Source organism: Macaca fascicularis, chromosome 18, assembly GCF_037993035.2.
Source record: "Macaca fascicularis isolate 582-1 chromosome 18, T2T-MFA8v1.1".
In the NCBI taxonomy this organism is placed as follows: Eukaryota; Metazoa; Chordata; class Mammalia; order Primates; family Cercopithecidae; genus Macaca; species Macaca fascicularis.
Genome location: NC_088392.1, coordinates 71,529,229 through 71,557,110, shown reverse-complemented (window position 1 = coordinate 71,557,110; position 27,882 = coordinate 71,529,229). Strand labels below are relative to the sequence as shown.

Below are 27,882 nucleotides of genomic sequence, written 5' to 3'. Positions count from 1 at the left end.
GGCTGATTTTGTATTTTTAGTAGCGACAGGGTTTCACCGTGTTGGTCAGGTTGGTCTCGAACTCTTGACCTCAGGTGACCTGCCCATCTCGGCCTCCCAAAGTAGTGAGATTACAAGCATGAGCCACTGCGCCCGGCCCGTACATAGGAGTTTTATAACAAGCAATTTGACAAAATATGTTGATAAGATTTGGATGTCCCCTCCAAATCTCATGTTGGAATGTGAACTCCAGTGTTGGAGGTGAGCCTGGTGGGAATGTGAACTCCAGTGTTGGAGGTGAGCCTGGTGGGAATGTGAACTCCAGTGTTGGAGATGAGCCTGGTGGGAATGTGAACTCCAGTGTTGGAGGTGAGCCTGGTGGGAGGTGTTTGGATCGTGGGGGCAGATCCCTCATGGATGGCTTAGCACCATCCTCTTGGGGATGGATGAGTTTTTGCTGAGTTGACAAGATCCAATTGTTTAAAAGTGTGTGGCACCCCCAGTCTCTTGCACCTGCTCTCACTATGTGACTGTGTCTGCGCCCACTTCGCCTTTCACTATGAGTAAAAGTTTTCTGAGTCCTCCCCAGAAACGAAGCAGATGCCAACGCCATGCTTGTACAGCCTGCAGAACCATGAGCCAGTTAAACCTCTTTTCTTTATAAATTGCCCCCAGCCTTGGGTATTTTCTTTATAGCAACACAAAAATGGCCTAACGCATATGTCTACCTGAATTTTTTTTTAAACATGGTATTACTTATCCCATCATTTCACCTGGTTCCTGGGAAAATGGAACCACCATCATCAGTGACCAGTCACAGCACCGATTGTCACCTGTTACTTACTTAGTGATCTGTGGGCTGAAGAGCTGTCAGTGAGGTTGTACTTGATGCAGTTGCTCACAGCTCACATACTGAGGTTCCTGAAACTTATGTGTATCTGAACCGTGTGAGGTGAGGCCTGCCTGTGCCATAATTTGGAAAGTGTGCAAATGTTTGACAATAATATTTCCATTTTAAATTTGAAAAATAATTTAAAATTTTTTTATATGTTGTAAAAATAAGATGGTGAAACATTTTCTTTCAGTTCCTAGTTATCCATCTCTCCCTCTACCAGCTCCATTTGGCTTCTTAGGGGTTGGGTAGGGGCAAGTAGCAGTGTTTCTCAGAGGCTGTAGTTCTAGGAACCTCAAAACTACGCTAAGTTTGGCTTGAGAACTCAGAGTTCTGGTTTAGTTTAACTTGAAGGAAAGACTCCTTGAACATTAAGTCATATTTTGTTTCTCCCATAGATTGATATAGAAATCAATGGCAATGCAGTGGATCTTCACATGAAGTTGGGTGACAATGGAGAAGCTTTCTTTGTTGAGGAGACTGAAGAAGAATATGTGAGTTCGCGTGGGTCACACCCTCCTTACACAGTGTGCTCAGGCCCCTGGCACGTGGCCCAAACTGACTGTTCAGCAGTTTTTTATGGTTGATTGTACACAGGACTGTTGTTGGCTAGACAAGCTTTAGTTTCATGTTGAAGAACTAAGCTGTCAAAAACGAGCTGAAGGGATGAGGAATTTTTCTCCATACAAAGTTCCAGGGTGCAGGGAGCATGCTGAATGCATGTACTTGCACTTTTTGTAAGGGAAGGCACATCACTTTCTAACTTGAGTGAGCTTTCTTCGTGTTGCTTCTGGTTTGCATCTTACTTGAATACATTCATTTCTGCCTGAGTAAGGCATTTCTCTTCTGGCTATATGTTTATCCACACGTGTCCTTTCCACTGGGAATCATGTTTACCATTTTAGTTGGGATATTACATCCCTCACCTTTAGTAGTCAGGTGAATTCATTTATTATGATCTCAAGAGAGTTAAATTAATTGGCCTATATCCTTTTGTAAGTGATTACATGTTTGACTTCTTCTAGCAAATGAGCATGATTTGTTACGATCCCCGCTCCCCAGCACACACATTCTGTATCTACTGATTTGAATGCTGATTAACTGTTCTTGATGGATTCAGTGTGGATCTATTTATTTATTTGTAGATTTTACATTCTCACTAGAAACTCGGATCACATAATGTGAATCTTCTTAAAAATTCTTTCAAAGGCATCAGTACATCATTCTTCGTAAAGAATAAAATCTCAAATAGCAAAACTGATGAGCATCAACTTATTAAGGATACACGACTACTTTTTTGGCTTTGAAGATGAACTTACAGTTTGATATAATAAATTTACAAAGAAAATTATTACCAAAAAATACAATAGTAAAATGAGATTGTTTATCATTTTTTGATTGAGAAACCAACTACTTAGTTACCAGTGTGTAAAGCAGCGTTGAAACACTATGATTTATGAAGGGGAAGCTTGATCAGACTGGTGCTTTTTCTAGTTTCTTAACTACTTGTCTTTATAATACCTTGTTTGCATTTACTTGGCCTAAGCAACATTTTTCCTTATCAGAGACCAGAGGCAAAGAGCAGAATGAAACATAATGAAAGACATCTGTCACAAAAATAAAACACTTTTTGTATGTTTCTTAAAATTATGGATAATTCATAGCACTGAACTTCTAGATCAGCAGGCACAGTAAGCGAGAGGACTGGGTTATTGATAGTTACCTCGTTTTCATGGCTTATTCTGACAGTTCCACTAAAAACTATGCTTAGCAAGGACAACTTGGAGAATGTCAACTTTTTAGCCTTTTTCTCCCTATTCCACGTGTGACTACATTGACCAGAGTTTCTCTTGTGTTGTGTGCTTCTCTTTAAAACAAAAAATTGTTAATTTATCCAACAAATGTTGGAATTACTAAGCTATGCCACATGCTATGAATACAACACGCTGCTGTTCCTCTGGGGGTTCGTCATTTAGAGTAGGAAAATGACCAAAAACCCAGTTGCCATTTATTTTCTTTTTTTTCTCTCAAAATTTTTCTCATTTAATTATATGTCATCAACATTCCTTTCAAGTCTAGTTCTAAACCTAACTGTGCTTTTAATAACTGCACAGTATTCCATAGTATGGACATACCACAGTTTGTTTAACTGTTTTCTTACTGGTAGGCGTTCAGGTTACCTTCATCCCACAAACATTGCTATAATAGAACTAAGAAATACCACCAGAAACCAAAACAGCTTTCAGTAAGTAAAATAAAGATCATTGAATTAAAAAATCCTCAAAGTCAGAGACCACAACCTCTCATCTGGGTTTCTTTTGGGCATTCAGAATATCTTATTACAGTTTCTCTGTAAGTGTGTGTTGCTGGTGAACACACATTTCTCCTAGGTAAATCAACTTTAGCTTCAGGGTAATATGTTTATCAAAGCTGAGTTCAAAAGCTTAATAAAAAACAATTACAGAAACCCATACATTTTCAGAGCTATTGTTTAAAAGCTTGAGTATTTTAAATTATATGAGGTTAATTTTTTGCTGTTTGTTTTTGAGATGGAGTCTTGCTCTGTTGCCCAGGCTGGAGTGCAGTGGCATGATCTCTGCTCACTGCAACCTCCCCCTCCCAGGTCTAAGCAATTCTTCTGCCTCAGCCTCCTGAGGAGCTGGGATTACAGGCATGCAACACCATGCCCAGCTAATTTTGTATTTTCAGTAGAGACAGGGTTTCACCATGTTAGCCAGGTTGGTCTCAAAAACTCCTGACCTCAGGTGATCCGCCCGCCTTGGCCTCCCAAAGTGCTGGGATTGCAGGCGTGAGCCACCATGCCCGGCCTGAGGTTAATTTTTATCTCTATTATGTGCCTTCCATTTCCTCTGATGATACAAAGGAATGAAACAAATGGCTAAGACATGAATTTACTGAACACCAGACTTGATCATTTATTTAGTATTAGGAGTTTGACTGCTTCTAAATATTGGGCCTTATTTTCTTCTTTTGAATTCCTACAGGAAGGAATATTTCTTTTTTTTAAAACATAAATGCTTTATGGTTTAAAAATTTACTAACGTCATTTGTTATAGGATATTGTCTCTAATTGCCTTTCTCCACTTAATTTGGCAAAACGTAAGCATTGGCCACTCTGTATCACTGCATCCTCACATCACTCACCTGTCCTGCTGCCCTTTGTCTGATGCAGTGTCCTTAATCTCTGCCTTCTACTTTGTCCTGTTCTGAATGTTCTGTGTGAGTTCTTGAGAGAGTCCTTTGTAACACCTCGTGAGATTGTTGTTGCTGCTTTGATCTTTGCTTTGTGAATAATTTAGTGGGCTTAGCTTTCATTATGGCTTTGGGGTGTTCCATGCTGACTTGGTGTGTCAGTTCCTTCAGACAGACTCAGTTACCTGTTCCCAGGTGGGCTAGCACTTAGCTGCCTCACAAGGGAAAGACCTCCTCAGAGTACACTAGACAATTCCTTAGTTCAGTGGGACTTTCTTGCCTTTAGGGAATATGTATTTTCTTTTTTACCACCGTGAAAATTTATGTATTCAATATATTACTGCTTTAATTCACTGTCAAGTTTGTCATGGATAACTTTTCTTTCTCCATTCTCCTTAAGGAAAAGCTTCCTGCTTACCTTGCCACCTCACCAATTCCTACTGAAGATCAGTTCTTTAAAGATATTGACACCCCTTTGGTGAAATCGGGTGGAGATGAAACACCATCTCAGAGTTCAGACATCTCACACGTCTTGGAAACAGAGACAATTTTTACTCCAAGTTCTGTGAAAAAGAAAAAACGAAGGAGAAAGAAATACAAACAGGACAGTAAGAAGGAAGAGCAGGCCACCTCTCCTGCCGCAGAAGACACATGTGATGTAGGCGTGAGCTCCGATGATGACAAGGGGGCCCAGGCAGCACGGTAGGGCTCTCAGCCTGGGAAGGGTCTTATGCTGGTACCTAGAGTTCATGCAAAGCCAGGAGCTGCCAGTTTTTTATGGATATACAGTGTGAGGTTTGGGCTTGTTTTCTCCCTTTACAGTTTATTGTGGAATCCAGCAGCAAAGGCAGTTTCTTTGTTCCTTTCAACTATTCTACAAATACGCTACTGAAATGTCATTTGTAGCAGACTGGTTGTGTGTTTCTTTCCATAAAAAAGTTTCCAGGAGCCAAATAAGTTCTAAGTCAAAAGATCTGAATTAGTGATTTGCCCCTGGGTGAGCAGATACAGTTGGACACAATGTCATCTCTGGAATTTCCCTACCCAGTGGCCTTAGGCTTGGTGTCTTTTTCCTGAGGAGTTCAGTTTTGTTTTATTGGAATTGAAAAGGAAGGAGTTTTGTTTTTTTTTATGTGACCAATCTTGATTGCTGCTTGTTTACCTGCTCTGTAGAAGAGCTCATTATATGCCGTTTTTCATGTCAGCACTGCTTGGGGTTGAAAGGTAACAGTTGGGAGTAGAACACATTTTCTCATTCAAGATTCCGTTTTCTTTCACCTGTTCCACTCAGTGGCCACCTTGGCACTAGGACCATGGTGGGGATTCTCTTTATTGGTGACTACTGGACAAGAAGCTGCTGCCCACAAGTGGCCCTGCATTTCCAGACTCTTTATTTGTGGAGGGAGCTGCTGGTCCGCTTGTGTGTTTTCACCCCATCTGCTGAAAAGAGGTCACACCCTACTTCCTGGAAAACAGTGCTGTTCAAGTGTTTTTCATCCTAGAATAGAGGGAAATAATTTCTTTCTCTAGTTCTGGAAACCAAATATGTATCAAGGATAAACTCTATCACAATCTAGTATGTGTTTTATTTGCCAGTCTTTTGTTTTAAATGGGTCAAATCAGGAAAAAAAAATATGCTTTGTTTTGTTTTGTTTTTTTAATTGAGACAGATTCTCCCTCTGTTGCCCAGGCTGGAGTGCAGTGGTGCTATCATAGCTCACTGTAACCTTGAACTCCCGAACTCAAGCAGTCCTCCCACTTCAGCCTCCCAAGTAGCTAGGACTGTAGGTGCTTACCCCTATACTGGGCTAGTTTTAAAAAATTTTCTGTAGAGATGGGGTCTTGCTGTGTTGCCCAGGCTGGTCTCAAATTCCTGGCCTCAAGCAACCCTCCCGGCTCAGCCTCCCAAAGTGCTGATATTACAGGCATGAACCACTGAGCCCAGCAAAAAATGTTAATTAATATAGTATTAGTATATTATAATTATACTGCATTAATGAATAACATAGTATAATCCCTTTTTTATAAAACTTCATTTTCTAAAATTTTGAAACCTAGATTTTAAATCTTAAACATCTACATTTGATAGTAATTTTTTACAATTCGATATTATAAGTAACAGCCATTTTTAATTCATGAAACTGTTTTCTACTCCTCTTGTTTTATTGCTCACTAGCTGTCATGTCTGTGGTGTTCTCTCTTACTCCCCCTGCACTGAATATATAGAACACTTTGATTTCAGTTCTGATAGAATGCAGAATTCCTCCAATAGAACTAAACAACAAAAGATGGAAAGCAATAGTGGAAAAGTATGTTAAGCTCTACAAACCAGAGTACACTATATTTACAAAATTTTAAAATCCTGAATGAATCAATAAATTTCGGTAATTTTTTTGTCAGTGTCAAAATACTAGCCGAGAAGAGTTTCTTCATAAATGTTCTGAACTCTACTTTTATATATCATCGATTCCCAAAGAAATTTAAGCTGAGGCCGGGCGCAGTGGCTCAAGCCTGTAATCCCAGCACTTTGGGAGGCCGAGACGGGCGGATCACGAGGTCAGGAGTTCGAGACCATCCTGGCTAACACGGTGAAACCCCGTCTCTACTAAAAAATACAAAAAACTAGCCGGGCGAGGTGGCGGGCGCCTGTAGTCCCGGCTACTCGGGAGGCTGAGGCCGGAGAATGGCATAAAAACCCGGGAGGCAGAGCTTGCAGTGAGCTGAGATCCGGCCACTGCACTTCAGACTGGGCGACACAGCGAGACTCCGTCTCAAAGAAAAAAAAAAAAAAAAAAAAAAAGAAATTTAAGCTGATAAAAAGTACCAGAATTTCTTAAAAAGAGACTCTTCCTGTCCTTTTCCTTCCTTCTTTCAGTCTTTTAAAGGCTATTTGTCCTTCTCTTCTGTAGGAGAATAAAGTATGAGAATTTTTACTTTTCTACTGCTTGACTTCAGGAATATTAAAAACATTATAAAAAGGCCGGGCACAAATGCAAAAATTAGCTGGGTGTGGTGGCAGGCTAATTACTCGGGAGGCTGAGGCAGGAGAATCACTTGAACCTGGGAGGCAGAGGTTACAGTGACCCGAGATCACACCACTGCCCTCCAGCCTGGGTGACAGAGAAAGACTCCATCTTTAAAAAAAATAATATATATGTGTGTGTGTGTGTGTGTATATATATATATAAATTCCTTTAAAAGTTTTGTCTTATGTATAGTAAAATGTATAGATTGGGCAAGAAACATGTATTCTTTTGAGAAAAACTTGAAATGCTTACACATCTTAAATTTTATTAGGATCAGCCTTGTAATGCTCCCAGAAGTGCTTCGTTCCTGAAAATATTTTTACCAACTAAAATTCTTCTAAGATCTACCAAAAAGAGCACTGAAGTAATGCTTTTGCCTTAAAATTTTGTTGACGTGTGTCCTTTGTTAGACATAATAGAGCAAAGTTGAGAATTCCTGAACAACCTATAGCTTGGGAATTAAAAAAATATTTCTAAAGCATATGCCAAGTTCCCTACTAAATTGTACAAGAATCATTATTCTAAAGGAATTTGTAAATGAATATTGTAAGCCAATGCATTGCAGAAATATTAGTACATACCTTGTTTTTCCAGATGGTGTGAAAGGCTGTATCCACTGTGTACTGATTTGGTTGACAGGTGTGAATGGCTGCCAGCCTATCTCTTAAGCCAGCGCCTTGCTGGCTTGGTAAGCAGGCATGTCACAACATGTGTAAGCTAGGGGCTTGCAGTCATTTTCAGGAGGTTGGTGGTTTGCTTTTTCTTTAGGTTACCATGGAATAGTAGATGCTGCCAGCTGGAGGAACTCTTCCCTGAATTTCCTTAAAATAGAATCTGCTTAAATAATACCGCCAACAGAAATTAGGACTTTAAAAAAAGAAAACAAAATGTAAACATCTGTGAAAATTCAGGTTGCATTCTGAAATGAGCACTGAGCTAAAAGGTAGACAGACTGGGCCCATTATAGATTGTAGAACAGTGGCCTCTTCATCACTCAGGGCCTTGGTTTCTTAATCTATAAAGTGAGAGGATGGAAGAGGCCTTCACAAGGCCCCTGTCAGCCCAGCACCTAGACTCTAACATTATTTGAGGGAAGCTATTTATGGTCATTAACAGCATATGAAACAACGTGTTCCGAATCTAAGAGAAAAAGAATAGGAAGTCAATTGTCTTTGCAGTTGTCAGGACTAGGAATTCTGTGGCGTTGAGGAATTTTCAGCTTTCCTATAGCATATTCTCCTCAGCCCCTACCATTTGGAAAAGAAATTATTTTTCCAGAGAAGATACATGCACAAAGTAGGTTTCTCTTTTGTTTTGACAAATGGCATTTCGTTTAAACTCTTTACTTTTCAAGAATTTTGTTGATAATAGAATTAAGGTTAATTGAAGCTCCTTGAAGGAGGCAGATGGAAGAGGGAATCATTTTTAAAGCAGATTGCTATAGCACAGCTGGAAGAAACTCATTTCTGGAAATTGGAGAGCTTTAAACTATACAAGGCTTTGTTTAAACTGTACCTGCTAAGTCTCCCTCCCCTCCTAAAGATGGGCGTTAGGCTTAAATATAACAGAAGCCTTGTTTGTCCTTCTAGAGGATGGACGGATGTGTGTGTGTGTGTGTGAGAGATTAAAAACATTGCACCTAGGCATGTGTAGCCTTTTGGAAGGAAGAGACTCTGCATATTGGATGGTGTTCTAGCATAATCTTGAGTGCAAATATGTGAAACATGCCACTGATGGAAATATTTCAAATACCAAGCAATAGCAAAAATGGAGGCTCAATATCAGACCAGCAGAAAGGAGTCTCAACTTGTAATCCACTAAAGCAGACCTACTTAAAAAGTGATATCTGGGAGCTAAATCCAGGGAGTCTAAGACTTTTCACAGATCGTACCTACTGCTCTGATGATCTGCATACTTCATCTGCTGACCAATAACTGGCTTCTAGAGAACCCTCCATGTTCTTCTGGGGTGAGTGTAGATACTCACAGTGACATGGATCTTACAGATGCTCCCTGCCTTTTCTCTCCTTCGTTTCTGACACAGAACACAGAGAGAAGTATTGCAGGGCTCCATTTGTTTTATGGGAAATGCTCTGTATCCAAGTGCCAACTGAGATCATTAGCCACGCTGAAATTCATTGACTAGTACTGTGCTAAGGTTGCCGCTAGATGTTGTTAACAGAGTTAGTGATCTTTGGTTATGGTCAACCCCATTTATCTATTACATACTACCAGTGAAATAGTTTAAAATTCATGTTGCACCTAAAATTGATCCCACATAAATAATTCAGGCTATTTTAGCATTCAATTGATTTTTTTTCTCACTTAAAAAAAACTGAGATATAATTTACACGCAGCAGTATTCACAGACTGCAAGTGTGCGGGTCAGTGCATTTTGGCAGTCATATACATCCATGTAATCTCTGTTAGCTTTTGAATTGGAAAAATGTTAGGCTTAGATAATGATGCGGAATTTGAAAGATGTGATGTTGTAGCACATCTGTGAGGGCTGGAGTGCCATGTTCACACTGGCTGTGAACCTCAGCCTCCGAGCCCCCAGCCCTGACGGAAAGTCACCGTTTACCTCTTTTGCTCAGTTCTGATGTACTAGCACTCCTGTGTTTTACAAAGAGAATCAGTCTTGTGCTGTTGTCTTCACGTTCTACTATGTGCGCTCCACTGTAGCCTCATGCTACGTGCTTAGTTTGTTACTCTGTCATGGTTTGCTTTTCAGGTCCCTGTTCTAAGGCATACCTGCCGTTTTGAAACTTCATAACAGGTTTCTAGAATTCCTATTTCAATAAAAGAATCTTAGGACTGAAAGGGATCTCAACATAAAACTTTTCTGTCACTGTAGTGGGCCTAGACTAATGGTGCTGTATTTTTGTCAGGATATGACCAAAAAAGGCCATCTCTTGTCTTCCTGGGGCTGTGTATTCAGGTGGTACCTGATTGCTGTTTCAATATTTTACTAAATCCTGTTTGCTTTGCTGAATTCTTCTTGGCTTACCTTTTATACTGCAGTGAAACATGATCCAGTAAGTAAAATATTTGTAATATAAACATTTCGGTTAGAAATTTGTGTGACTTTAGCGTGGTTCTTTTCAGACCACTTTCACATATGGATAGTGATGGCTGAAGCTGATGTGTCCTTTCGGAGTGGGCAAATAAGGACCATTCACAAACCTGATTTTCCCTTTCTCAAGGGAAAATTTGCCTTTTGATATTCCTTTATTGAAAAATAGAGTACTTTTTCCTAGATGTCTTTCTCAGGCGTAAGTTTTCTCCCCTTGAATGAGTGGTATGCCGGAGTAAGGCCCTAGAGAAGAGAAGATCAGAGTTAGGAAAACCTTAAATTAAAAGATTAAGCTATATGGAAAAACTATTAACATGTCACAGTTAGTGGTAAATAAGAGTATGTTAAATTAAGATATAAAGGAAGAGCTTGTAATCCCAGCACTTTGGGAGGCCGAGACGGGCGGATCATGAGGTCGGGAGATCGAGACCATCCTGGCTAATGTAGTGAAACCCTGTCTCTACTAAAACATAGAAAAAATTAGCCGGGCGCGGTGGCAGGTGCCTGTAGTTCCAGCTACTGGGGAGGCTGAGGCAGGAGAATGGCGTGAACCCGGGAGGCGGAGCTTGCAGTGAGCCAAGATCGTGCCACTGCACTCCAGCCTGGGCGACAGAACGAGACTCCATCTCAAAAAAAAAAAAAAAACAACGATATAAAGGAAGAAAAGTAATGTTAAAAAAATAACCTGGTTTTCTATCCCTGTTTTTAGTCCAGCAAACTAAGTGTGGATATTCTCATTTACATTTATTATCTGTCCTATTAAAACATTGAATTGTCTATAAGAAGCCTTTAAACTCGTATAATATGGCACTTTATGCTTTGCAAAGTTTTGTTTGTTTGTTTTTGAGATGGAGTCTCTCTGTTACCCAGGCTGGAGTGCAGTGGCGTGATCTCTGCTCACTGCAACCTCCGCCTCCTGGGTTCAAGCAATTCTCTGCCTCAGCCTCCCAAGTAGCTGGGATTACAGGTGCCTGCTACCATACCTGGGTAATTTTTGTATTTTTAGTAGAGACAGGGTTTCACCATCTTGGCCAGGCTGGTCTTGAACCCCTGACCTCGTGGTCCACCTGCCTCGGCCTCCCAAAGTGCTGGGATGAGCCATTGTGCCCAGCCAGAGTTTTTCTTTGTGCCTTTCTTTTTACTTTTCAGAGATTTCAACATGCTACACCATGTAACTCTCACATTGACTCTAAAGTAGACAGGACAAATGATAAATTCCAACTAAAGATGAAAACGGGGGCCCACAGTGCTTCTGAGGGATGTTTTCAAGGTTATATGGCAAGGTAGTTATAGTAACTCTGCAAATTTAAGAAACCAACAGGTAAATTGATTAAAACCTTATTAGCATTAGTGCAACCCCCTACCCAAGGTCCTTTTATGCATCTTAAAAGCATTTGTCATTTTTGTATCGTCTTCCTCACATCTTCACATCTTGTAGATTCCAAGTAAAGGAAACCTCAGATAATCCTTGGGCCAAACAAAGAAGAAAATTAGTCCTGAGGTTTTAAGAGTTTAGGGTATTTTTAAAATTTTGAGCCATAGATCTTGTCTTTAGCTAATATTCATACATTTTCAAATGCATTCAGTAGAAAGGGGAGAGCAGTGGAAAGAATAAGGGCTTACTTGTTTTGAATCCAACTACTTCCTGGCTTTTTGACTTTGAGCAAGTTACTAAATTTCTCTGGATCCTTGATTACTTAATATCTACAATGAAATATTACCTCATTTTGTAAGGATTGAATGAAATAGTCATAAAGCCTTAGTTTTCTTTTAGCCTTTGAATCACTTAAGGGATGGAAAAAAGAAATCACATTTCTCTTTTGTCCTCCCCCTATTCATTCCACATGTGAATAGTGATTGTGGTGTTTTATAGTGGGTGGCAGTGGTGTATCCCCCCTTCTCCTTCATATATTTTAAAGAGAGTTAGTCATCATTTACCCCTCTTCATTTTTATTGTTTGTAGTATCAGTAGGTTTGGGGGATCTTTTAAACCTGACAAGAATGTCATCGTTCCTGCCTTTCTTTGGTTTCTCCTTTCATAGAGGATCTTCAAATGCTTCCTTGAAAGAAGAGGAATGTAAAGAGGCTTTGCTTTTCCATTCTGGGGATCATTACCCCTTATCCGACGGAGATTGGTCCCCTTTAGAGACGTAAGTATCTTTGAAATTTCTTGGTTTCTTGAAAGAGGAAGGAGGATGTATTAATTAGCTTTTCTGTTAATCTATAGTAATGATATTTCCCGTTTCTCTCACACAGCCGAGGAACTGAATGTTTACTTTTAACATAAATATGAATCTTTTCTCTCAATGATTATTTTATTTCTAAATTTGATCTGACTTACTCTAACAGTGTTGGCCAGTTGTGGATCTGTATAATCAGCATGGAATTTAGCCATCTACAGTTTTTTTTTTTTCTTTTTCTTTTTCTTTTTCTTTTTCTTTTTAGTAGAGACAAGGTCTCGCTCTGTTGCCCAGGCTGGAGTGCAGTAGCACACTCATAGTTCACTGCAGCCTTAAACCCCTGGGCTCCCGTGATCCTCCCGCCTCAGCCTCCTGAGTAACTGGGACTACAGGCATGCACCACTGTGCTCAGCTAAGTTTTAAATTTTTTGTAGAGACAGTCTCGCTATTTTGCCCAGGCTATTCTTGAACTCCTGGCCTCAGGTGATCCTCTCATCTTGGCCTCCCAAAGCACTGGGATTACAGACATGAGACATTGTGCCCACTCATCTACAATTGTTAAAAATTCTCATCTTTTAGTGTCAACTGTTGGCTGTAACTGAATAATATAGTGGAAAAAAAAGTATAGCCATAACTGTTTATTCTGCAATCAAATCCTCGGGTGTTATGTTAATTTGCCTGCTCTTCCTTAGCCTACAAAATTATCTTCCTTCTCATTGACTTCTTGTGAAAAGCAAATGAGATTATGAATATGCAGTATTTACAAAGGACCTGGTAAGTCCTCTTAAGTACTAGTTGATGTCATTTTTAGTATTATTAAAGAACTCAGGTGGAAGAAATACTCGATCTTCCCTTCCGTGGAGTTTTTATATATGCAGGATAAAGTCGATATATTCACATTTGTTTCTTTTCATCTGTCAGGCTCAGCAACACTGAAGGTATCCCGACTTTCAAGTCATCATGTGTCTTTGTTCTGTTTGCAGCACCTATCCCCAGACGGTGTGTCCTAAGAGTGATTCCGAGCTGGAGGTGAAACCTGCTGAGAGCCTGCTCCGATCAGAGTCTCACATGGAGTGGACGTGGGGCGGATTCCCAGAGTCCACCAAGGTACTAGGGTTTACTTGCCTGTGGAAAGTGTCTGATTAAACAAGTGAAGACTCCCTCCACCCAGTAAAGGAGGCGGTTTCTGACTGAGCTCTCGTGAATGTAAATGATAGTGCTCTCATGTCATAAAAGTAAATTCAAAGTTAACATTTTTTGTAACGTTTGGACTATATATTTGCAACCGAAGGAATTCAGCAGTATTTTGTGTATATTTCTATTTACTGAGTAATAATGATTGTCAATTATTATAAGGAAATTTTAAAAGACACCTTAAACTAAAATTTTCACACTGCATTTTTTTTTTTTTTTGGAGACAGGGTTCTTGCTATGTCACCCAGGCTGGAGAGCAGTGGGTGCAGCCAAAGCTCACTGCAGCCTCAACCTCCTGGACTCAGGTGATTCTCCCGCACCAGACTTTCAAGTAGTTGAGACTGCAGATGTGTGTTCCCACACCCAGTTAATTTTTTAGTTTTTATTTTTTGTAGAGACAAGGTCTCACTATAACAGCTTGGTCCGATCTCAAACTCCTAGGCTCAAGAGATCCTTCTGCCTTGGCCTCCCTAGAGTGCTGGGATTACAGGTGTGAGCCACCATCGCCAGCCAACACTGAAATTTTAAACAAGAAGTTGTTAAACCTTTTTTTGCCAGCTCATAATGAAAGAAGAAAGAACTGGGAAGATAAATTTCTTGAGAGAGACAATGTTTAGATCTTCTGTTGAATTTAGGTTTTTTAAACATACATTTTGCTTACATTTGTGATCGAATTTAGACTTGCCACTTTTACACTGTTTTAACAGAGCCTTAATGTGGTCCAAGGAGGGCTAAATTTTCATTAAGTTTTCTCCGCCAAAATGAGTATTTTTTACTTCTTAGTAACTGAAAATTGTCAGTTTCCTCAGTCTTCTCCAGTATAACTTTTCAGTAGAACATTTAATGTATACGGTTTTTTTTGAGATAGAGTCTTGCTCTGTCACCTAGGCTGGAATGTAGTGGGGCCATCTCGGCTCACTGCAACCTCCATCTCTCGGGTTCAAGAAATTATCTTGCCTCAGCCTCCTGAGTAGCTGAGATTACAGGCCCCTGCCACCATGCCTGGATGATATTTGTATTTTTAGTAGAGACAGGATTTCATCCTGTTGGCCAGGCTAATCTCAAACTCCTGACCTCAAGTGATCTGCCTGCCTTGGCCTCCCAAAGTGCTGGGATTATAGGCGTGAGCCACCGTGCCCGGCCAGAACATTTATAAGTATCACGATATTGAGCAAAATGCAATTATTAGTTTTTCTCACTTTATTATGGAATTTTTACATGTTACAAAGTAAGATATTTAATGAATGTGTTAAGTTAAAAATAGAATGAACACATTGCCAGATTCTAACAAATACCCTGAAAGTAGTTTAATTTTTAAATAATTTAACTTTTTTAGGTCAGCAAAAGAGAACGATCTGACCATCATCCTAGGACAGCTACAATTACACCATCAGAAAATACCCATTTTCGGGTAATTCCCAGTGAGGACAGCCTCATAAGTGAAGTTGAGAAGGATGCTTCCATGGAAGACACTGTCTGTACCATAGTGAAGCCCAGACCGAGAGCCCTGGGTACACAGATGAGTGACCCAACGTCTGTGGCAGAGCTTCTCGAACCTCCTCTTGAGAGTCCTCAGATTTCATCTATGTTAGATGCAGACCACCTTCCCAACCCAGCCTTAGCGGAGGCGCCCTCAGAATCCAAACCGGCAGCTAAAGTAGACTCGCCGTCAAAGAAGAAAGGTAATCATTTGTTTAATTTGGCTCCAGGTACTCTCAAATTAGATGGCACATTATTTCAGTGTTCCACATAACATGTGATGGGTGCCTCTGTATTTGTACTCACCAGTCAAAACCCATCGCACACTTTCTTTTTCTTTTTCTTTTTCTTTTTCTTTTTTTTTTTTTTAGCTGGAGTTTTGCTCTTGTTGCCCAGGCTGGAGTGCAATTGGCGTGATCTTGGCTCACTGCAACCTCTGCCTCATGGGGTCAAGCAGTTCTCCTGCCTTAGCCTCCTGAGTAGCTGGAGTTACAGGCACACGTCGTCATCCCCAGCTGATTTTTTGTATTTTTAGTAGATATGGCATTTCACCATGTTGGCCAGGCTGGTCTCGAACTCCTGACCTCAGGTGATCTGCCCGCCTCGGCCTCCCAAAGTGCTAGGATTACAGGTGTGAGTCACCGTGCCCAGGCCCATCACTCACTTTCTTACAATTGCTTTGCATGGCGTCCCCCTGAAAAGTCCAGTTGGAGCAGGGCCTGACTTTTACACTCCTGTCTCCCGACTGTTGCTACTCAGTGGGTTCTTGAGAAGCATTTACTGAGAAAATAAATAATGAGTTGTAATCAATTGGTGAGTAAAATTAACCACTTTATTGATTAGGTATGTCAGTAAAGTGAAGTAGAATCTTAAAAAATTAGAATAGAGAAAAAATGTTTTCATTTGAAACATCTTCTTAGTTGAGGCTAAATTAGGTAGGTTTTTAGCAGTAATATTGGATAAAAGTAAACGCATACTAATTATGAGGATGTGATCTCTTGTGCTGATTATTTCCCTTTAAAATAGGTAGAAGGCTAGGTGCAGTGGTTCACACTTGTAATCCCAGTACTTTGGAAGCCGAGGCGGACAGATCACTTGAGCTCAGGATTTCAAGATCAGCCTGGGCAACACAGTGAAACCCTGTCTCTATTAAACATGGAAAACTGAGCCTGGCGTAGTGGCGTTGTCTGTGGTCCCACCCAAGCTGAGGTGGGAAGATCGCATGAGCCCTGGGGCAGAGGTTGCAGTGAGCCAAGATCACGCCACCCCATGCCAGACCCTGTCTCAAAAATAATAATAATAAAAATTACCTTAAAAATTATTCTAATCACCTGAGCCCAGGGAGGTCAAGACTGCAGTGAGCTGTGATTGCACCACTGCACTCTAATCCGTGTGACAGAATGAGACTCTGTCTCAAAAAAAAAATAAAATAGGTAACGAAAACATCCAACTGCTGGTTTAAGAGTTCTTCCTCACTTTTGGAACACAAGTTTAATCAGAACATCCTTACTATTTGAAAATAAAAAGCCAACCATCACTACTCGGTACAGTAAGAGTCAGAACAGACATACTCAGAATCCTGGCGTTGGATCCTATTTTTAGGAAAGTGTGAAACCTTCCCTAAAATTACCCAACATCATATATAGCCAGCTACCTATTTCACTTAAAAAAAAAAAATTCTAGCGCCAAATATTAGGTAATTATAAACCAACTGAATACATATTTACTACAGGTATGGACCTTCAAGGTCACTCAGAAATAATTTATCCAAAATGAAAGAATGTGACTATGAAAGTGTTCATGGTCAAATCCAACCATCTAGCTAATGGTGGCTTAACTTGGCACCTGCTCTTCCACCAAAGGCCTGTAGCCATTTGTTCTGCTCTAAGAGATGTTAAGGAGGGAAATCCGGTTCTTTTAGGATCAATGCTTTGTTTTTGGAACTGATGACCCTTGTTCTTTAGCACACAGTGCAGGATCTGACTAGAGACAGGAACCCTCAGTGGTTTTTACTATTCTTTGGCCTCATTCTTTTTCGCCTCTACTTTTTATTCTACATTTTGCCCTCCCTCTCTCCTTCTCAACCCCTCTCTCCCTACATCTCTCCATTCATCCACATGCAGTGTTTTATTAATAAAACATTTGAAAACAAATTGCAGGCATGACATTTCATTCTTAAATATGCCAGGATATACCTTCTAAGAATGTGAACATTCTCTGCATTGTCCCAGTACTATTGTCATCTTGAAGAATTCATGTTTACATTTCCCTAGTTGTACCAAGAATATTTTTTTAGCTGGCCTGTTTCCCAAGCCAAAATCACATCAGGGTTCACATGTTGCATTTGATTTTTATGTTTCTTTTAATTGATCTTTTTTATTTTAGAACGTTCTCTCATATACTCATACCCACTCTACACCCGTAATAGTAACCTTTTAAAGAGCCCAGCCAGTGTCTTCCAGGCTCTTTCATGTCCTGGATTTGTCTGTTTTTTTGAAGGTGACATTCCTGTATTTTCTTAACTGGTAGTTAGCTCTAGAACATACTGCCCACTGGAAATGGAATATGAATCACGTGTCATTTTGAATCATCTCATTGCCGATTTTAAGAAAGTAAAATAAGGTGAAATTAAGTTTAGTGATATATTTCATCTAAGCCAATAAATCCAAAATATAATTTTACTGTGGAATCAATATAAAATTATTAATGAAGTATCTTAATTTTGTTTACCTCACTTTAGCAACAGTTTAAATGCTCAGTACCCACATGTGGCTGGTGGTCACTAGAGTGGGCAGTACAGGTCTAGAGGCTTAGAGTTATTATTTGAATTGCAGATCACTTTATTGCATATATTGGGTACTCATATTGTATCTCGTGATGACCACTAATAGTAATGCTGAACGTGATTATTTAAGATGTTATCTGCCGCATCTATCCATTGTGAAGTGTTTTTTGTCCTTTTGTAGTTAGAAGGTAACGCAGGGTGGATACTTGGGCACCATGTGAATATCCTGTGCCCAGACAACCTTCCCTTCATGGTTTTAGAGTAATGCCCTCGTTCCCAATGCAGGTCGTTGCCTTAAGTTTGGTCATGCTTGTTCTTACCTATAAATATAAAAAAGACTTCACCATTAAAATATAAATTATTTAGGGGCTAGTATTAATTAACAGCAAATGAGAAAATAAGTAAAATCAAAGTATGTGTATGAAGCACTGAACTTCTCCTCTATTGGCATGGATGGCTGAGAACCAACCTAAGTAAAAAGGTTGGTTGACACCTATAAAATTAAAACCCTATTCAAATCCTGCTTGTCAGTCTTGCTGTTTGCAAACCTGTGTGTGTTTTGCAAAACTGTAAATGAAGAATAACTAAATTCTTACCTCTGATTTTTTTTTTAAACAGGTGTTCACAAAAGAAGCCAGCACCAAGGACCTGATGATATTTACCTTGATGACTTAAAGGGTCTAGAACCTGAAGTTGCAGCTCTTTATTTCCCTAAAAGGTAGAGTGGTCCTTTTTATTGAAGGACAGCTCTGAAATAGTCTAATTATTTCTAGAGTAAAACATTTTATCTCAGGAAAAAAGAACAAGATGATGGTATCCTTTAGCTAAATGTGATGATAGCTTCAGGTTTTGGAAAATTTAGAAATAGTTCATGTGTTATTTCAATATAGTGACTTGAAATTAATAATTACTTATGAAGACATTCTCAATACAATGAGGAGAGATACTAGTTAAACCTACGTAAGGGTATATGACTTCTGATTCGCTTTTCCTGTAGTGGTTAATATAAACTCAACATGCTTGGGGAAAGTTTTTAGCATTTATTTTATTATGTGTTTTAAAAGAAACACATCTTTATTTGAAAATGTTTTCCAAAGAAGGCTTTTACTCCTTTGGAGTCTGAGATCCTGAGCCTTTTCTGAGCCGGGTCTGGGTCTGGTGAGGTGCTGCCCCAGCCGCGCGTGCTCCCCACATGCCCTGCAGCCCCACAGCTGTCACCCAGCCTCCCTCACTGTCCTGCAACATTTTCCCTTTGAATTAATTCAAATAAGAGCCTCAAATATGATACACTTGGACTGCCTGCCCAAGTTCATTTCCAATCTTAGGAGAATTCTATTAAACTGTTACTCTGTGGTTACAAAAAAACAGCTTTTCTCCATGGAAAATGTGACTTGAATATACCGAGCCATAGGCACACATAATTAAACACTTGTAATGAATTACTGAAAAGTATATTTTGTTTTTTATTTGGAATAGAAAGATGGGATTGACATAAGGCTATTTAAATTGTTTACAGGTATTTTGGGAAAGTTCTTAAAACTCCTTTCTAGCTCTGTCCTGAATTTATCTCAACATATCTACTTCATTTGAAGTAATAGTTGGATTTTTTGAAGGTGAAAAAACTGAAGCGGCTTTAACAGTAGGAAAGTTCAAATATAAGCTGTCATAGAATTACCACCTTTTCCCCACATTTCCCAGGCCTTAATCATTTATATTGGTATTCCTTAAGTATATGTCTTAGTTTCTCTTTTAAAAAGTGAGGAGAGTAACTAAGGTGGTGATATCTTACTCCACACTACTGTAATTTACCTGTTCACAGTCACTGTCCGTGCGCTAAGGAAGCTTCTTACCTCATTAACTACTTCTTGAAACATTTCATAAATATTTAAAGATAGTGAGTGAGACTCTTGTAATCCATATAAGCATAGTCATGTCGTGATCCTTACCATCTTCATTACCAAATTTACAATATTGGTAATTATCACTGAACTTTAGTATAAATCACACACTTTTGTATTCGGTGGCATCCTGAGTCAGATGGCATCCCCACATTTGTAGATGTTGTTACTGGTTGGGGTGACACTAACTGCTGTAGAGGTGGAACCCCTGATCTTGTTGGCCTACCACGATGGAATTTTGTTTCTTGCCCCTGTGAGAACGTGCTGCGTTGGTGTTTCAGGGGAGGCCTTGCCCATAGGGATTCAGGAACACAGGCTCCTTTCACCTTGAGGCTCTCCCATCCCCATGGGGTCTCAGTCCAGAGTTTACGGGCAGCAGAGAAAGGAATGAGCATCGCATAGGAGAGGGCCCCTGGGGAGGGGCACCACGTATCCCTTATTCACGGCTTGGTCATGTGCTCACGTGGCCACACCTGACTGCAGGCGGGCCTTGCCGTGTGCCCCAGAGAAAGAGGACACAGGTGCGGTGAACACAGAAGGGTTGGCCCTTGCCCCTTACCTCCAGTATAACAACAGTTCTGCTGATTTTCTGTTTCCAGTGAGAACATTCTGTCAGTCCAGTTAATCTCAATCTTGTGGGTGTGAGTGTGCATTGCTATTAAGAGAAAAAAATATCCAAAAACCTGAATTTTTTTTGTTGATTCAAATGCAAAACAGCTTTTGAAACTGTTTAGTTACAACATATCTGTAGTCTGCTGCCACCTACTGCTCGAAGATGAGATTTGTTGGAAAGAGCGAGTAAACCGCTGGGTCATTGTTGTTTTAAATCAATATGAAAAATACTGGCTTTTTGAATAAAATAAGTGAATTTGAAAATTCTCAATATCTCAAATGTGAGCTGAAATACCTGTTGAAAGGGTATAGAGTAGTAAGCATTGGTGACCGTGAGACTTAAGATGCTGTGCCGTTCGTGATTGTTCGCTCTCATATTTGCACTTCATTGCATAAGGTTTCCCTTGATCACCTTCTGAAACCTGGCTTCTGTGCCTTATCTTGAAAAATGAAAATACTCAGGAACCTCACCTTTAGCTCCTGGAAGGACAGTTACGGATATCCAGTTTATTTCTCACTGCGTTTCTTTTTCTGGGTGGGTCTTGCCCCTGGAGAATTTGCTCGTTGAATTTCCCCTTCCTTCTTTGTGAGGTGACAGGCGAACTTAGGAAAGCCTTAGTTTTTAAAGAATATAACCTTGGACTACAGTAATTTTCTACAGGATGTGTAAAGTGCCACAGCTTTTTCTAGGACGTTAGGATCAAAGGTTTACAAGCATCAGATTTTCTTAATTACCCTGTCATTTTCATCATGGAAATGTAAATAAATACTTATAACTATTTTACTCCTTTAATTAAAAATCAGAAAGGCCATAGTTGAAATGTTTGCATTATTGTGAATGACCGTAGTGATTTTGTGACATATTTACTATATTCACAGTTACTTTCTCACTAGTACTATATTAGGTTATCTTTAATGTCATTTATGATACAATTCTAAACCCTACCTAAGAAAAGTTATGCCTGATTATAGGTCCATCTGTTCTTTTTAGGGGATGTGTTACTTGGTTTGAGCCCCCAGAGAACCATGCAGTAAACCAGGAATTCAAGGAGTTGTAATAACGCAGATCTTTTTCCGCATCCCCTGCCCGCAGTGAATCAGAGCCCGGCTCCAGGCAGTGGCCTGAGTCTGACACACTCTCCGGCTCCCAGTCCCCACAGTCTGTGGGAAGCGCAGCTGCAGATAGCGGCACTGAGTGTCTCTCAGATTCTGCCATGGACTTGCCCGACGTCACCCTCTCCCTTTGCGGGGGCCTCAGTGAAAATGGAGAAATTTCAAAAGGTACGTTGGGTGTCGGTGTCCCGTCTTCCTTTCAGAGAGCAGTCTGGTCATCACTTGGTTAAAACTTGCCATGTAAGCAATATCCTGCCGTTTCAGGATATGTAAGTTCTTTAGTGATTTTGTGCAGGTAATAGGTATATTCTGTAATGTCAGACCCTTACACCCTCATTTAAGGTCTTCATTGACACCTGTTTATGGGGTGGCTTTGAGGTAGTGTGTCCTTAAAGGCTCTAATTTCAAATTAAGAGGTTGGGAGTTATCAGGCCGCCGTGTTTTCTGAGCCGTCAGGGTGGGATCATCACACTGCACCAGTTTTCCCGTCTGTAAAGTTACTGAAACATTTGTGGGAGTGGGGCCCAGCTGCCCTTCTGGAAAGCACTGGGCCTTAGACATGAATATAGGGCCCTGAAGTTGTAGAAATTGATTGTCCACTGAGTAAAGGGTCTTTCTGGCAAAAATTAGGAGGATTACTTCCTGTATAAGGCTGGAGGGTTGGCCCACGAGAGTAAAGCTTGCTCAGGAGTCGAGAGGGAGTTTAGCAGAGATGTCAGGACGCGTTTAGGCTGGGCTGAGTGCCGTGTGCATCTGTCCTCAATTCATCAGCATTTTTTTTTAACCTTCCTTTTTGAACTGAACTCTTCTTAGTATTTCTCAGTTTGGCCTGTGGCCCCTGTTTGATTTTCCTCTAAGGAAATATTTTCTTTCCATGACTACTGTCATCTTTTGTCTTCCCTTTCCCTTAGAGAAACTGAAGGCATGATGTGGCGGACGGTGTGGCCAGAGGCTCAGGACCATGTGTTCCTGAAGTCTTTCCTTTCCAGGGTCACAGGAAGCTCATTATGTGTCTTCTCTGTCTCTTCATTGTTTGTTTGCTTTATATTTTGCAAGAAATTTAAAGTGTGATATGGCCTGTGGTTCATTCTAGGGACAAAGTTAAATAGGTCACATTCTTTTTGTAATCCTCCTAAATGTTCAGTTTAAAAAATTATATATGAGGGAATGAGAAATACAAAATATGTAAAATATAAAAGTTACACCTTTGTTTTAAATATTGGTGACGTACTCTGGTAGAGTTTATTGGAAGAGGCAGAAATGGAAGTAAAGGTAAGTAATACACACATTGCCTGGAGAAACAATCCAAGTGAGCAGTGTCTCTGTTAGCCTAGATCTGAGAGAATACAGGTTTAGGCACAGGGTACAAAAATTCATGGGATGCCCTCATTCACTCTGTAAGCACTCTGGATTTATTTCACAGACCGTGAGCCTAATTCTAGGGTTTGTGTGTGTGTTTGTTTTTAATTCTCCAAGCAATCGTAAGATATGTGTTTTGTTGTTGTTGTTTTTATTGTTTAAGACAGAGCCTTGCTCTGTCACCCAGGCTGGAGTGCAGTGGCGCCATCTCAGCTCACTGCAACCTCCATCTCCTGGGTTCAAGCGATTGTCATGCCTGCCTCAGCCTCCCGAGTAGCTGGAATTACAGGTTTGTGCCACCACACCTGGCTAATTTTTGTATTTTTAGTAGAGATGGGGTTTCACCATATTGGCCAGGCTAGTCCGTAACTCCTGACCTCAAGTAATCGGCCTGCGTTGGCCTCCCAGTGTTGGAATTACAGGCATGAGCCACTGTGCCTGGCCCAAACAATTTTAAGATACGTTTTGATATAATGTAGCTTGCTAAAGCTGTAAGATTATTCCCCAGTTATGCTATTGCCTGCCAGTAAAGTTTCTTCCTCTGAGAATAGAACTTAAGAGTTTTCGTGTGTGTGTGGGTGTGTGTGTGTCTGTCTGTCTGTGTTTGTCTTCCATCCCTCTCTAGCCACATCTGTATGTATTTTTTTGAAAGTCTCTGGCGTGTCCCATTTTACTAGTTTGTTTGTTTTCACTGGGAGACAGTGGAAAAGGAGAATAGAAAAGAAGTGTTCTCTCTTGTCCTGGGGGAAAAAAGTATTTGACATGTTGCTTTTGATGAATATTCAAAAATTAGTTTTTTTAGAAAGATGATTTTAGCCTGCAATTTCTGCAGTGCACAGAGTATTATAATAATCTCATAGGGATTTATATAATCTCTAACCAAATTGATTATTATTTTACATTGCAGAAAAATTCATGGAGCATATCATTACTTATCATGAATTTGCAGAAAACCCTGGACTTATAGACAATCCTAACCTTGTAATAAGGATATATAATCGGTAAATACTCCAGCTTTTATAATTGTTAAATACTCTTGCCGTTTTTTTACAAGCCATTTTTAACTGTTACTTATCAAAGTTTCCCTTCTTACAAAACTTGTCATCTCATATAAATTAGCCACTGGGCAATGACTTTGAAGTGAAAGTAAAGCTTCAATTTTATTTTTAAATGAAGCATTGAAACGTTACTCTGTTTGATAGATTTTACGGCTTTTCTGTTCAGAGAAGTTGTGCTTGAAGCTGTGATTCATGTGACAAAAAATTTAGCTAATCATCTTTATTGAAAAGAATGAGCAATTTTATGTGTCACTTCTCTCCTCTCTCCCTTCCCCATTCCCTCCCCTTCTCTCTTGCTCACTTTCACTGTGTAATGGTTTTGCACAATTTTTGTTTCTCACAGTTACTATAACTGGGCTTTGGCAGCTCCCATGATCCTTAGCTTGCAAGTATTCCAGAAGAGCTTGCCTAAGGTGAGGCGATCCACCATCTGCTGCCTTTCCGAAAGCATCCACTGCGTCCAGTACTTACACAAATCCATGTGTGCATATTTCTGACCTGGGTACTAGTCAAAGTTTTACTTGAGCTAAATATTTAATATAAAAGATCAAAGTCATATGTACCCACTCAAAATATCTCATGCCCAAACTCTAGGAAATTAGCAGGGCTGCCACTTCTTTATTTCACTTTTAGTAGATATAAATACTAGTTTCTGATGGTCTGTAAAAGTTGAGAGATTTTTCTAATCATAAGTTAAATATGGACATGAATGAAAAAAACGTTTTCTCCCATTAATATGGGAAGAAGCAGCAAGAAGAAGGTGATGTAGCCAAGAGAAGCTTGACATCAGTGTGGTTAGGGCAGATGGTGTTATATACAAATTCACAATTGGTTTTTAATCTGTCCACCAAGAAGACATCATCAGCCTAGTTGGTCCTCTTAGCTCATGAGGACCACATTTTCCAAAGATAGATAAATTAGATTTGCCTACCTGTCAGCCCCTAAGGTCCTACATAGCAGACCATGTGGTCTCATGCCACAGAGCTGTCACAAAGCTGTGCCATGAAAGTAGGACAGGGTCTGTCTCTCGGAGGTGTTAAAAACACTAGTGGAGTCTGGGAGGTGTGGAGAGAGCATTGCTCACATTCTCACATTCCATAGTAAGGCCCTGTCCTTCAGGCTAGCATAGAAAGTAGGTGCTGTGTGGCCAATAGATTGCCCAGACTAACCCAGCTTCGTTGTTTTCAGGCCACAGTTGAGTCCTGGGTCAAAGACAAGATGCCAAAGAAATCTGGTCGCTGGTGGTTTTGGCGAAAGAGAGAAAGCATGACCAAACAGGTAACAGACCTAGAGGTCATCATTTCCATGGGCTGAAAGAATCTTTCATTTATTCAAAAAACCTTTTTGTCAGGCACAGGAATGTGGACTGTATAGTGCGATCTTACCATATAGCAGTTTCCATTTTTGAGCACTTACAACGTGCAGGTGCTGTCCCAAGTGCTTTGCATACATTACCTTGGTCCTTTACTGTAGCTCAGCACTAGAGATGCTGGAGTTGCCATTTCACAGGTAAGGAAACGTGGGTGCTTCACAAAGTCACGTAACTGGTGAGAGACGGAGCTGGGGCAAGACCTCGAGTCTGACTCCAGAGCCTGTGCTCTTTCTACTGCATTGCATTACCTATCAGATAGGAGCAGAAGGTTGTCGTCCCCCTGCACAGCTCCAGATACAAATAACCAGAATCTGTCCCACCAGGTCTCCATGGAAATTCATCCAGAGAACCATACTAAACATGCAGCAGAGCAAGTTTTTTCCCCAACACCTTCTGAAAAAGAGGGTTCAGGGAGTTTTCACCTGTTTTTCAAATGTCAGAAGGGAAGTCATGCCTGAACCAAGTTCATGTCCACATCAGCATGGGGGGGGGGCTGCCTTTCAGTCCCTTCTGAACACACTGAGTTACGCTGAGGAGAAGGAAGCTGGGGACCTAACAAGTGTGGGTCGCTTGTATTATGTTTTGTGACTTGAAATGGTGCTCTTAAAATGCTTTACTTCTGGGTCTGTAGGGACAGTGATTTGCGTAGAAGCACATGACTTCTGTCTTAGGTTTCTAATTCTTTGGCTCAGAGTAGAGAGTCTGGTTTTTGAGCATTTTTAAGTTGTGGGTTCAGAAAGCAGTTGTGTTCTTTCCTAGAGAGGGCTGCTGATGCACTTGGCTTATCTGTAGGGAAAAAATTGCATGTTGCCATTATCATCTTGCTGTTACAGCTGCCAGAATCCAAGGAGGGAAAATCTGAGGCACCGCCAGCCAGTGACCTGCCATCCAGCTCCAAGGAGCCGGCCAGCGCCAGGTGGGTGCCCTGTCCTCTGCCCAGCTCATAGCACTCAGGCCCTCCTCGCAGGGCCATTACTTCTACGTTGATTTGGCAGCTTTTTTAGTTCTTGGGAACATCTTCTACAGATATGACATGATGTGATGTATTTGTGCCACTTAGCAGATGACAACTGCTTTTCTAAAAAACATCACCAGCTTAGAAAAATAAACACCTCCCTCCTTGTGGAGCCGTGGCATCAGCGTATGGGAGCGGGTTGTCCCCGGTGCCCCTGCTCCCCTGCATCCCATCCAGAGCCACAGGGAGACATAAAAAATAATCTGAAGGTTGGCTTGGGTGGATTTCATTTCCTGGAAGAAATAGCATTCTTTGGACAGTGAGGGTGAGCAGCCCTGAGAGGAGTTGCTCTCGATACGCCCTGTTCCTGCTTCTGCCTGTCCACCTCCCCCAGGCCGGTGCGTGCTTGCTTCTCCCAGCCCTTGCCTGTCTCATTTAGTGTCTAAGGCTGAGGTTTTATTTTCTTGCCCCTTACCAGCCCCCATCCTGTATCTTTTAAGGGGTGTCTAAAATCTTTCTTACTAGTTTTTGATTTTTTTCTAGAGTCTCACTGTGTCACTCAGGCTGGGATGCAATGGCATAATCATAGCTCTTCAGGTCATGCAATCCTCCTGCCTCAGCCTCCTGAGCAGCTGGGACTACAGGCGTGGGACACGATGCCTGGCTGATTTTTACATTTGTATTTTGTAGAGACAGGGTCTTGCTATGTTGCCCAGGCTGATCTCAAACTCCTGGGCTTAAGCAATCCTCCTGCCTCAGCCTCCCAAGTAGTTAGGACTACAGGCAAGTGTCACTACCCCTGGCTAATTTTTAAATGTTTCGTAGAGACTAGGTCTCCCTATGTTGCCCAGGATGGTCTCAAACTCCTGGCTCAAGCTGCCCTCCTAACTCAGCCTCTCAGAATGTTGGGATTATAGGTGTGAAGCACCGCGCACCCAGCCCCAAGTTTTGTTAAATCATTGTAGACGATTATGTTTTCTTTAATTTGTACCTTGTGAAACATACATACCCTTTTCAACAAGAGTCAGTAGACCTTCTGGCATTCACTGGGCATAGCAGAAAACAGCGGGTCGCAGTCAGAAAGTAAGTACTTGCCGGTTACGCAAGTGGCCTTATCAGTTAACAAGATGAGTATTTCAGGCACGAAGAGCTGTGGATACGGGAGAATGGCAGGAGGGAAAACTCTACCCGTTCCTAGAAAGGATTTAGGATATCTTTATTTTCATGATCCTCAATGAAAAGCTCTCATCAATAAAATGCCGTGCTGCCTCTTCCGTAACTGGGCTAATGTTGAACAGGCCGGCCGAGAACGACTCCTCGAGTGATGAGGGGTCACAGGAGCTCGAAGAGTCCATCACGGTGGACCCCATCCCCACCGAGCCCCCAAGCCACGGCGGCACACCTTCATATAAGAAGTCTCTGCGCCTCTCCTCAGACCAGATCGTGAGTCTTGCGGGATCCGCGTTGTCCAGTAGGACTTATTTTAGTAACGGTTTAATTGGATGCACATCCTCTTCTGTCCACCTGTCCCCAGCTGCATACGTGCCACACGGCGTGGTCGTGTCCATGCCTATCCGTAGTGGAACCACAACCCCCACCCCCAAGAGCTATCAGGCCCACCTGGGGGACCTGTGGCTTGGGTCCCGCCACCCACCCCAGACCTCCTTCCTCCTTCCTCCTCCATCTCTGAGA

At 41.0% G+C, this 27,882-nt stretch overlaps 1 protein-coding gene across 14 annotated transcripts in view; it reads left to right on the top strand.

The window, feature by feature from the left end:
- LPIN2 (lipin 2) overlaps positions 1 to 27,882 on the top strand; it is a 127,755-nt gene that overhangs the window by 70,388 nt on the left and 29,485 nt on the right. For 13 of the 14 annotated variants that reach the window (XM_074022760.1, XM_065534070.2, XM_015440130.3 and 10 more), the window contains 12 exons: positions 1,270 to 1,365; positions 4,485 to 4,786; positions 12,228 to 12,335; positions 13,349 to 13,472; positions 14,896 to 15,241; positions 18,442 to 18,541; positions 21,427 to 21,614; positions 23,713 to 23,806; positions 24,207 to 24,276; positions 25,052 to 25,141; positions 26,069 to 26,151; positions 27,489 to 27,633. In XM_074022760.1, coding sequence (XP_073878861.1) covers positions 1,270 to 1,365; positions 4,485 to 4,786; positions 12,228 to 12,335; positions 13,349 to 13,472; positions 14,896 to 15,241; positions 18,442 to 18,541; positions 21,427 to 21,614; positions 23,713 to 23,806; positions 24,207 to 24,276; positions 25,052 to 25,141; positions 26,069 to 26,151; positions 27,489 to 27,633 — 1,746 coding nt within the window. Of the gene's footprint in view, positions 1 to 1,269; positions 1,366 to 4,484; positions 4,787 to 12,227; positions 12,336 to 13,348; positions 13,473 to 14,895; positions 15,242 to 18,441; positions 18,542 to 21,426; positions 21,615 to 22,357; positions 22,501 to 23,712; positions 23,807 to 24,206; positions 24,277 to 25,051; positions 25,142 to 26,068; positions 26,152 to 27,488; positions 27,634 to 27,882 lie in introns of those variants that run through there. The other variant, XM_074022761.1, reaches the window with a different exon arrangement.